The sequence below is a fragment of the Muscardinus avellanarius genome (genome assembly GCF_963383645.1).
Source record: "Muscardinus avellanarius genome assembly, chromosome: 4".
Taxonomy (NCBI): domain Eukaryota; kingdom Metazoa; phylum Chordata; class Mammalia; order Rodentia; family Gliridae; genus Muscardinus; species Muscardinus avellanarius.
In genome coordinates, this window is record NC_137789.1 from 109,202,523 (window position 1) to 109,213,761 (window position 11,239).

General features: G+C 33.9%; 1 protein-coding gene across 2 annotated transcripts; it reads left to right on the forward strand.

Annotated features, from left to right (window-relative positions):
- Positions 1-1,626: 1,626 nt before the first annotated feature.
- Positions 1,627-11,035, forward strand: CDK1 (cyclin dependent kinase 1; the record flags this gene model as incomplete). Of its 2 annotated transcripts, XM_080694483.1 has the most annotated exons (7): positions 1,627-1,663; positions 4,530-4,686; positions 5,408-5,531; positions 7,244-7,414; positions 8,793-8,956; positions 9,084-9,225; positions 10,937-11,035. In XM_080694483.1, the coding sequence occupies 7 exons, from the start codon at positions 1,627-1,629 to the stop codon at positions 11,033-11,035; spliced, it is 894 nt and encodes a 297-aa protein (XP_080550609.1). The 2 variants fall into 2 exon arrangements, with proteins under 2 accessions (XP_080550609.1, XP_080550610.1); XM_080694484.1 differs by lacking the exon at positions 7,244-7,414.
- Positions 11,036-11,239: the final 204 nt, after the last annotated feature.

Below are 11,239 nucleotides of genomic sequence, written 5' to 3' on the forward strand. Positions count from 1 at the left end.
CGAGGCCCCCGGACCCGGGCGGCTGCCCACTCGAGCTTCTAGGAAGACTGGGCCAGAGGACGTGGGAGACAGGCGGGAGGGTCGCTGGTGGGAACCACTCAGACTTTCAAAAGAAAATAGGGCTGGTGTAGCTCCGAGGTGGAGTGCCCCAGCCCCAGCACCGCCTCCTCCTCCCCCCCCCCAAAAAAAAGAAAAAGAAAAAGCATAGCCAGACTCAGAATGTAAGATTTTTTCCCCCCTTATTTTATATTCGATGCTTGCATATTCTATGGAACTGGCAAAAGCAGTAGAAAAGCTAAGAAATGTGGAAAGATAAAAAAGTTTGTTTTAGTATCTTGAAACCTTTTTTAAAAAGTTGAATACTGTGCTGAAGTTAACTGTGTATATCTTTCGTCTCAAGACCTGGAGGTCCCTGGTATATTGCCCTAGGAGACATTAATAAAAGGCATTTTGAAGCAGCCTCTTTTATTTAAAATTGTTCCGACTGGAAAGTGGTAGGAGAGAATTAAGCACAGTTTTGAAATTGAGTTAATTTCTAGCTAGTAGTTTGAGTCCAGGAATTTTACTGTACTTAAGGTGTATTAAATCGGGTTGAAAGAAATAATTGTTCATTGTCATTTTCTTATATTAAATATTAGCCTATGAGACCAGTGCCTGAGGTTAAACCCGGGACAGCTGGTCCAGAGATCCTAGCCGGACTTATTTTAAAAGACTTATCTCTGTTTTCTGGATTGATTTCCCCCCTGCCCCCACCGAAGATGAATGTGAAAAATCACTTAAGGAGTCACTTATTCAGTGACTTGAAAATGATTTTGCCATCAGTGATGGATGGTTGGTAACTATACTTGGGACTTCTAAAGTTTCTTTGGCAAACCTGCTGAAAAAATCTTGAATGTCAGGTTGTTAGCTCTCTACCATTCTTTCTGATTCAAGTATGGTTTTTTACTTGGTTCCTGACATTGTGTAGGGTATATAAAGATTCTTATCTGTGGAATTGTACATCTTCATTTTTTGAGGTGCTTATATTTCCTACTCTTGAAAGCACTTAGTATATTTGTGTTGACTCTTAAAGGAAGACTAAAACTATAATTGAAGCAATTGTAAATACCAGAATAATTTTTGTTGCTTTAAAATTTTATTTTTAACATTTAACAGTCTGACCACATCTTGGTTTGGTTCTCTGCCTCTTTACAAATTTTGAATTATCTTCATAAAAAGCAATATGAATCCAGTCAAGTTAAAATATTTGGGTCCAAATCTGGCATACTGGTTCTACTTAAAAATGACAATTCTTTTTTTTTTGTTTGAGAAGAATAAGAAGGTTGGTGTTTGCATTCAAGGGTTAATTTGATTTTCAGGAGCTAAGTACTGCAGTGTACAAAATACATAAATGCAATGTTTTAGTAGTTAAAGGTCAAGATGTTTTATTGTAGGATATCTTACCCTTATAACTTATTTTAATATAAGTTATTTTAATATACTATGTAATGCCTAACTAAATCCTGCAGAGGGTACTGTGGAAAATGCTATACATATAGTATCTCATTAATACTTAAAACTACTTGAGTTAGTAATCAAATCAGTTTTCCCCCTCCTTATAGGATCTATCATACCTATTGAACAACTATGGAAGACTATACTAAAATAGAGAAAATTGGAGAAGGTGAGTGGTTTTAATATGAAAGTTTTAAAAGTGATTTAATGCTACTTTTGTAACATGAATGTATATACTTATTAAAATACAATAATTAACATATATCAAAATACTAATGTTCTTATAAACACAAACATGTTTACGTTTCAAGAGATGAAATTTCTTGACTTCTTGATGGGCCTCCCCATAATCCTTCAGGCTTCTGATACTAAACACATGCCAATGCTTTTTATTTTTTTTGCGGGTCTGGGGATGGAACCCAGAGGCATTTGACCTCCAAGCTACACACCCTGCCCAATTTTTTAGTCTTTATTTTGAAACAGGGTCTCACTGAGTTGCAGAGGGCCTCACTAAGTAGCTGAGGCTGTCTGCAAACCATGATCCTCAGGTCTCAGCCTCCCAAATGTTGGGATTACAGGTGTGCACCACCACGCCCAGATTTTGATCCTGATTATAATTTTACATATGGGGGGAAGGGTCAGAGGTTAGTTTAGTAGTAGTATACTAATTTCGTAATATGTTTTTGGTCTTAGAGTTATTTTTAGGATATATGGCTAAGTTTGATCTAAACTTTCTAAGTTGGTTATAATAACTGATTAATAAACCATATTAAATTTTCTCTTTAGTTACCTTAGGTATAAATGACCTGTAGGTGTTAAAGCTATTCTAAAATCAGTAACCTTTGTGTATAGTCATTCTCTTTCTGTATAGGAACATCCACATTTGTATATAGGGGTTTGGATTTTCTTTCTCAGTTTTCCAGAAACAAGTGATAACACTTGTACAAAATAAATTGAAAATGATTGGATCTAGTTTATGTAAGTTTTGCTTGAGGAACATTTTCATCTTTACTTTGTGTGCCTGAAACCCCAGTTATAATAGGAATATAAAAAGAGCCAGGTGTGGTGCCTCTTGCTCGTAATCCCAGTACTTGTGAGGCTGAGACAGAAGGTTTACAGATTCAAAGCCAGCCGTAATGACTTATGACTTAGTGAGACCCTACTTCCAAGTTTAAAAAAAAATTGTGTGTGTGTGTGTGTGTGTGTGTGTGTGTGTGTGTGTGTGTGTGTGTGTGTGAGAGAGAGAGAGAGAGAGACAGAGACACTGGAGAAGGTAGAATGGCCCTGGGTTCAAATTCCTATCATCACAAACAAAAAAAAATACTGGAAGAAATTTTAATGACAGAAATGATCAATGTTAGATTTTTTTTAAAGTCTGTGCTCTTACATACTTATGTCCATTTTACTAAGCTAATTTTGCTGCTAAATTTAAACTTTCAAATGTTAACCAGTTATTACTATGACCACGACCTCTACAATGGTCTCTATATTGTAGTCCCCTTGTCAGCCTCATCTACTGCCACTCAACTCCTATTTTGGGTTTCTTTGATGTCCTCAAGCTTGCCCTGTTATTTGACTTATGGACCTTTTGCATTGGTGATTCTTCCAGGAAACTACCCTATACTGTTTTTTTTTTGGTGTGTGTGCTGGGGATTGAAGCCATTCTACCTCCAAGCTACACCCCAAGTTCTATTTCTTTATTCTTTATTTTGAAACAGGGACTCACTAAGTTGTGGAGGGCCTCACTGCGTACCTGAGGCTGGCCACCAACCTGCAATGTTCCTGTCTAGGTTCCCAAGTACTGAGATTATAAGCATGCACTACCACATCCCACCTGGCTTTATTTTTCAACTCTTCCTTTAGTCCAAGAGAATTTGGTAGTTTCCTTTGCATTTCATATATTCTTTTTAATTGCTACATTGTGAGGTCTCTGAGGGTTAGGGTTTTTGTTTTGTTCACAACTATTTACCTATTGCCTGACAATAGTGTCTAGCCTGCAGGAAATACTCAAAGATTCACTAATAGTATTGATCTGTTTTCCTAATTACTTTTCTATACTCATTTGTTTTTCTGGTTTCCATGGTCTTGTCTTTGCTCTGTGGCTGTTTTGGATTGTATGCTGGATATTGTTTTTGAAAAATTAGCTAGTGGAAATAATTTGAGGCCTAGATGGTATCTTCTACACAGAATTTTCTTTCATTTCTCCTAGGTACCTGGTCAAAGTCCAATGTTAAAATGCTAGTGTGGGGCTTGGTGGTATATACCTGTAATCCCAGCATCTCCCCAAACTCCAACCTGAGTTTAAAAAGCACTTACTAGGGAATTAAGTGCAACATGTGTAGTGAACTTAATTTCATTGTGTTCCCTGTGTACAACTTCCTCTCACATGTAACAGAATAAAATGAATCTTTTGCAAATGGAGAACTGTAGAGTGCTTCATCAGCTAAATTATGTTCATTATACATGTGGCATTTCCATTATCCCTTATGTTGATATTATTTCTCATCCAAACTCCATATGTCAGAGTCACATGTTTTTGTCATCTTCCAAATGGGTAGATATAAGGGTTTCCTACTATGTAGTAGATAATACTTAGTAAAAACACATGGTCTTTTTTTTTTTTAACCTCCATTGTTTCTTCTGGATGATGACTGAGGACTGTTCATTGTATTTTAAGGTACACAAAAGTGGCTTAAAAAGCATAAAGAACTCTACAGTTTCATGAGCCCAGATTTTGATCCTGATTATGTTTACCTTATTGTTATGTAAAGATCCATTTTCTTCTGTTAATTGTGCTGGAACGTTAATAGTAGTTAAATTTATGAGAAACTTATGATGGCTACATGATTGATTCTAAGCCATATATATGGTTGCTTATATATAGTTAACCTCAATTTCTTTTTAGAAGCAATGAGAGTATAATTATTAATAAAATACTTCCCATTGTAATACTTTAAGGAATTCAGTCATTGAAGAAAAAAATCTTTTTAGTTTAGGATGTGTCGCATAGCAGATGTTTACTTTGTCTATTTCAGGTACTTATGGAGTTGTGTATAAGGGTAGACACAAAACTACTGGTCAAGTGGTAGCCATGAAGAAAATCAGACTAGAAAGTGAAGAGGAAGGGGTTCCTAGTACTGCAATTCGGGAAATTTCTCTATTAAAAGAACTTCGTCATCCAAATATAGTCAGGTATAGTATAATATCTGAATTTTTTAAAGTATAAGTATTTGGGTTGAGTGTTTTGATTGGGGGGAGTTAGCCTCCTAATGGTTCAAGTTACTGTCTAATTGTATTTTGCTGGGGCTGGAGATTGGGAGCAACTCTTAGGGCTAGATCTAGTTTAAAGTTTTTTTCTCTTTTTTTTTTTTTTGTGAGTCTGGGGATGGAACCCCAGGGACATTCTACCTCCGAGCTACACCCCACAATGAACTTATGGAACATGTTTTTTTTTTTTTTTAAATAAGTTAGCACCTTTTATAAGTTACCATCTCCTTTATAATAGGACTTAAATTACTTCACTCAGATTTCTTTCTCAAATTTTAGCTTTGCATTGAGTCTTTTTTCCCTGCGGTACTGGGGATGGAAGCCAGGGACACTGTACCTCTAAGCTACACCCTCAGCCCTATTTTTTATTTATTTTGAACCAGGGTCATACAAAGTTGTGGAGGGCTTCACTAAGTATCTGAGGCTGGCCGGGAACCTGTGGTCCTCCTGTCTCAGCCTCCCATGTACTAGGATTACAAGTATGTGCCACCATGCCTGGCTATAATAAGCTTTTTCTATAACAGGATAAAGAGTTATCATCTCCTCTTTCCCCACTTCTTATAATAATTACTATGAAATTTATGGAAATACTTTTATGAGGTTGATGTATTTGCTGAAAATTTTTTATTAAATTGTTTTTATTCAGTCTTCAGGATGTACTTATGCAGGATTCCAGGTTATATCTCATCTTTGAATTTCTTTCCATGGATCTCAAGAAATACTTGGATTCTATCCCTGCTGGTCAATTCATGGATTCTTCACTTGTTAAGGTAAAAGGCTTACCTAATTTTATTAATGTTTATTACATACTGTGAAGGTAAAAATTCTACTCTATCTAGAAGTCTGTGTTTTCTGGGAATATACTTTAAAAAGGTTTAGAAAGTAGATTGATGCTGGGCGTGGTTGCGCACGCTTGCCATCCCCGCGCTTGGGAGGCTGAGACAGGAGGATCACGCAGGTTCGAAGCCAGCCTCAACTACTTAGTGAGGCTCTCAGCAACTTAAGTGAGACCCTGTTTCCAAATAAAGTATAAAATGGGTCTGGGAGTATAGCCTGGAGGTAGAAAGCCTCTGGGTTCCACCTCCAGTACCATCAGAAAAAAAAAAGTAGATTGACAGTATTTTCATTCCTTTTACACAGATTAGATTACTATTTGCCTGTTACCAGATATAGCTTGTAGTAAGTGAAAACTGATGCCTGTGATAACAAAACTGATAGTAATATTACATATTGTTGGAAGCCAAGATATTTTGGACTCTTTGGTTGTGAGGTATATGTAAAAAGCAACAAGCCTAGATCAGGTTGGTGGTTTTGTTTAGGTTAATGTAGATATTATAATTCAGTTAAATTATAAATTATAATTAGGGTCATTTATAGACATGCATATTGATTTTGCTGGTTTTGGTGTAAAATGTTATCAGGCATGTATATCTACCTCTGTGCATTTTTGATGCAGTTATTTTAAGCCATTTCCACACAGAAAGATGTAAGTTTATTCCAGATTAGTTTTTATTGCTGTTATGAACAGAGCTACAGTACATATCATTGTGTTTGCTTATCATTGTATGCAACTTTATAGGAAAAATTTTTAGAGCTGAACTCAAGCTACAGATGATTGTTTACATTAAAGATCTTGACAGATCATTTTACTTGCTCTTTAAAAAACTAGCAACTTTTAAACATCTCTTTAATAGTTAATAGTATATCATTTCTAAACTTGGTTTTATTAGTTTTTGGATATTTCTATATTACATGAAAGAGGCCTATTAACATTTTGATTTTCACTTCATTTCATATTTAACCTTTTTTAGTAGTTTTAATGGGTCCCCTTCCCATATTCTCTCCCAATTTTATTTTGGTTTAAGAACTAGTGCATAAGTCTAACTTCTCAAATAGCCAGTTGTACCAAGTGGTTTTATTTATTTTCCAAGTTTCATACTTTAGTCATTGTTTTATTATGTATAGTACATGTTTTTAAAATATATTTTTGCTTCAAATGTTATTACATTGTTTTTGATAAGTGTCATGTAAAACACTTATCTCTGAATTATTAAATAGTACTTTCTGATGAATTATATTCATTTAAATATATAATCATAATATTCTCTTTGTCATATACTTTGTAATCTGACCAATGTTTCCAGAAAGGAAATGTATATATAAGTATTAGAAATGAAAAAGTTTGACCTTATTCAAGGTAAAGAGTTGGTATAAATATATAGAATACGATCAAGAAACTTCATAGAAAATAAACTTGTAATTTAAGTATAGAAGGATCAAAATTAAGTAGAAGAGGAAGACTAAATGAGTATATTGATATAGACATGCCCACAGGCATATAAATGCTTGCTAGTTAAAATATCCTAAAAAGGCTTTTTAAAAAAAGTATTTTTCTACATCATAATTTTTTATGTTTTTGAAACAAAATATTTAGAAAATCATTTGTGGGTATTATTTTCTAACTTGTATTTCCGTTTTCCAGAGTTATTTGTACCAAATCCTTCAGGGAATTGTGTTTTGTCACTCTAGAAGAGTTCTTCACAGAGACTTAAAACCTCAAAATCTATTGATTGATGACAAAGGAACAATTAAACTTGCTGATTTTGGCCTTGCCAGAGCTTTTGGAATACCTATTAGGGTATATACACATGAGGTAAGAAATACTTAAAAAAGATTTCTGCTCTGTCAGCTCTGCATTTACCCTTCATTGTGTGCTATATGAAGATAAAATTGGAACTTTTTTTTTATAGTACTGGATAATAGAACCCAGGAGCCTTTTCTACTTCCAGGCTAAAACACCAGACCTATTTTTATTTCTTATTTGGAAATAGGGTACACCAAGTTACTGAAAGCCTTATTAAGTTGCTGAGGCTGACTTTGAACCTGTGATCCTCCTGTGTCAGCCTCCCAAATACTGGGATTACAAGCATGTGCCACCACACTCTGCTGAATTGGAACTTTTGAATAGTTTTCCTTTGCCAGCTGCTGTGTTAGAATTTGGCAATAGATGTTATTTTAGAGGCATTGGAAGAAGTAGTTTTTCATTGCTTGTAGAGTTCTCAACATCTTTTATTAATCTCATTATTCCAAACCCTTGTGTAGTTTAATTTTTTATAATAAACATCTCAAATCATTGTATTTCTGTCTCCTGGTTGCATGGTCTTTGATGTATAATCAGATTGATTAAAAATTTTATTGCTTTAGAGTACTATTTCTTATAAATGATCCATTTAGAACCTAGGTCCTTGTGCTTGCTAGGCAAACAATACCAATACCACTGAGCTATACCCTAAGCCCTATTGCGTTTCGTCTGTTACTTTGACAACTTGTCATTTCATTTGGTGTTTCTGGAGGGAAAACGATGGTTGGGTTGTATAATAATTTCTGTTGAAAATATATGTCTTCTGTGGAGTTGAATACCTTTGAGCCCAAAGACTAGATCAAAACTGGTAACAGTATTCATCTGAGTAGATATCATAGTTCTTGTTATTCCTTTTTATTATTTCTCTCTTTATTGTATGAAAAGATGATTTAGTTTTCTTGGGGTTAAATGTTACTGTCCTCATTAGCTTTGTTCTAAGTTAAAGGTGATATTTTCGTCATTACAAATTATATATGCTAAAGTGGTCAATTAATTTTATATCACTGATTAATACTTGGCTTATTCAAGTTTCTAGTTTGGTTAAAATATGTTATCATTTTAGCAGTACCTTTACTTTGTAGAATATCACCTCCAAATCCATATCAATGGAGCTTTTGTTTTGGAGAAGATTAGATTTTATATAATAACTGCTTTGATCTTTGCACTTAAATAATTTGAGATGCAAATTATTTAGTTAAAAAGATTAGTATTAAAAAGATTTAGTATTTTTATCTCTTTTCCCCTAGCTTCAGTTTGGTATTTTGTATATAGTTGACTTGGTATTACTGGTTGCACTTATAGTTTTTAAAGTACAGTCCTAATGAAATATGAATGTTTACATTTAGATAATTTAATGCACATATTAAGTGTATAATTTGCTTTGTAAAAGGTAGTAACACTCTGGTATAGATCTCCAGAAGTATTGCTGGGCTCAGCTCGATACTCCACTCCAGTTGACATTTGGAGTATAGGCACCATATTTGCAGAATTGGCAACTAAGAAACCACTTTTCCATGGGGATTCTGAAATTGATCAACTCTTCAGGATTTTCAGGTATTTCTGTTTTAGATCTTAGTTGTTTAAAACTTGTTAAATAAGAAAGACAATATATATGTGATAATGATTTCAGTTTTGTTTTAACTAATGTTTTCATTTTGTTTTGTTTTGCTGTGACTTTTAGAGCATTGGGCACTCCCAACAATGAAGTATGGCCAGAAGTGGAATCTTTACAGGACTATAAGAATACATTTCCCAAGTGGAAACCAGGAAGCCTGGCATCTCATGTCAAAAACTTGGATGAAAATGGCTTAGATTTGCTCTCAGTAAGCAAGATATACTTTATACTGATTTTAACATCATTTATGACTTTGAATGTATTTAGTTATTTTATCAGGAATAAGAACAGTATTTGTTGAATAACTATTATATTACTAGATTCATTTTTTTTTATTTTTTGCGGTATTGGTACTGGGGATGGAACATTCCATTCTACCTCCTAGTTACACCCCCAGCCCTATGTTTTATTCTTTATTTTGAAACAGGGTCTCACTGAGTGGCAAAGGGCCTCTCTAAGGAGCTAAGGCTCTCCGTGAACCACCATCCTTCTGTCTCAGCCTCCCAAGTCCTGGGATTACAAATGTGCACCACCATGCTTGGCTTACTAGATCCATTTTGTATATTACACACTAGTGGTTTTAAAAGGAGGATTTAGTTAGCATTAGAGCTTTTTGTTTGTAGTCTGATAGGATACTGCTGTAAAGGCACAGCTAGGGTTAATACAGCTTTTTCTTTTTGTTTTGAGGACTCAACATCTAAGCCAGGGCTTCACACATGGTAGGCAGGCATTCCTACTGAACTATAACCTCAGTAACCCCTCCCACCTTCTTTTTAAGTTCCTGATTTGTGGCCTTCCTTTCCAGCATTATTTTGTCTCAGTATTTACTATTGAGCTTTTTTTAGTTTATTCTAGACATTGCTTTCCTTAACTACTGCTTGATATTTTATTTTTAGTTACTAAAGCTGTTTATAGCACAAATTATATTTCTCACTCTGCCTGGTTTTCTCAATTAGAAAGGAATAAGGTAGTTCTTAATTTTTTCCCTCTAGTACATTGCTCTTCCCAATTTTAAAATCAGGACAAAGATTAAAATAAATGTTAAGATTAAAAAGGCCTACTTCAGGAAACTTGTTTTAGAATAAGATGTAAGTCTTGAATTATTAGAAGGAACCAATTTTTGTAAATTCCAAGTGAAGTGATGCCAGAAAAAAGTAGCTTTGACAAGTCAAAAATAATTGTTTTATCACAACTACATTTGTGAGCTAGTCTTTGAACTTTTTTATATAATCTATAAATTAGGCCACCAAACTAAGCTCAGATTTTCTAGTTGATTACAGTGAAGTAATTTTTTACCTTTATCTTCCATTCATATATTTTGTATATTGGTTTTGTCTACTGACTTAAAGACCTTTTCATATTCTAGTCCCAATCAGCCTTTTAATTGTGGTCATTGAACACAAAAAAACTCACTTCAATTAACAAAAGAAAAATCAAGCACTGTCATCATATTCTTCAGTTAAACCATGATTATAAGAACTCAATGGTACCTAGTTAGTGAAAATACTAACTGGTTTTCTGTAATCTTTTTTTAAGATCAAATTTAAGAAGCCTGTCATGGTGGTACACAACTGTAATCTCATTATTTGACATTAATACTAGGTTGCTTGACCATAATTCATTTAATTGATTCATTTAGCTATGTTTATAAAACATTGTGCTGTGGTTTTTTGTTTTGTTTTTTAATTTGGAGTTGTTGGAAACTACATAAAAATCACTATAGTTAATTGCCACCATTTCAAGAATGTTGTAAATAACTCAGATGGTCACTTAATTCTCAAATATAATTAGTTACTATCTCTGAAATGCTGTGTCTTAAAGTTATTAGCATATGGTTTATTAGTAGAAAAGTTAGGTTTTATGGAGATTTTTCAAAAGTAATTCATTTTCTAAATATTGTTTTTTCTTTTATCCTCCAGAAAATGTTAGTCTATGATCCTGCCAAGCGAATTTCTGGCAAAATGGCACTGAATCATCCTTATTTTGATGATTTGGACAGTCAGATTAAGAAGATGTAGTTTTCTGACAAAAAGTTTCCACGTTATATCAAGAATGATAGTTGCTTTTTACTGTTGACTCTATCTCTTTTTTGTCTTGTATATTTTTCTTCTCACTGTTGAAAAACTTCAGCTGTACTTCATCTTCTACTTTCAAAAGTGTAACTTAAAAATGTAAATATTGTTCTATATGAATTTAAATATAATTCTGTATATGTATGTAGA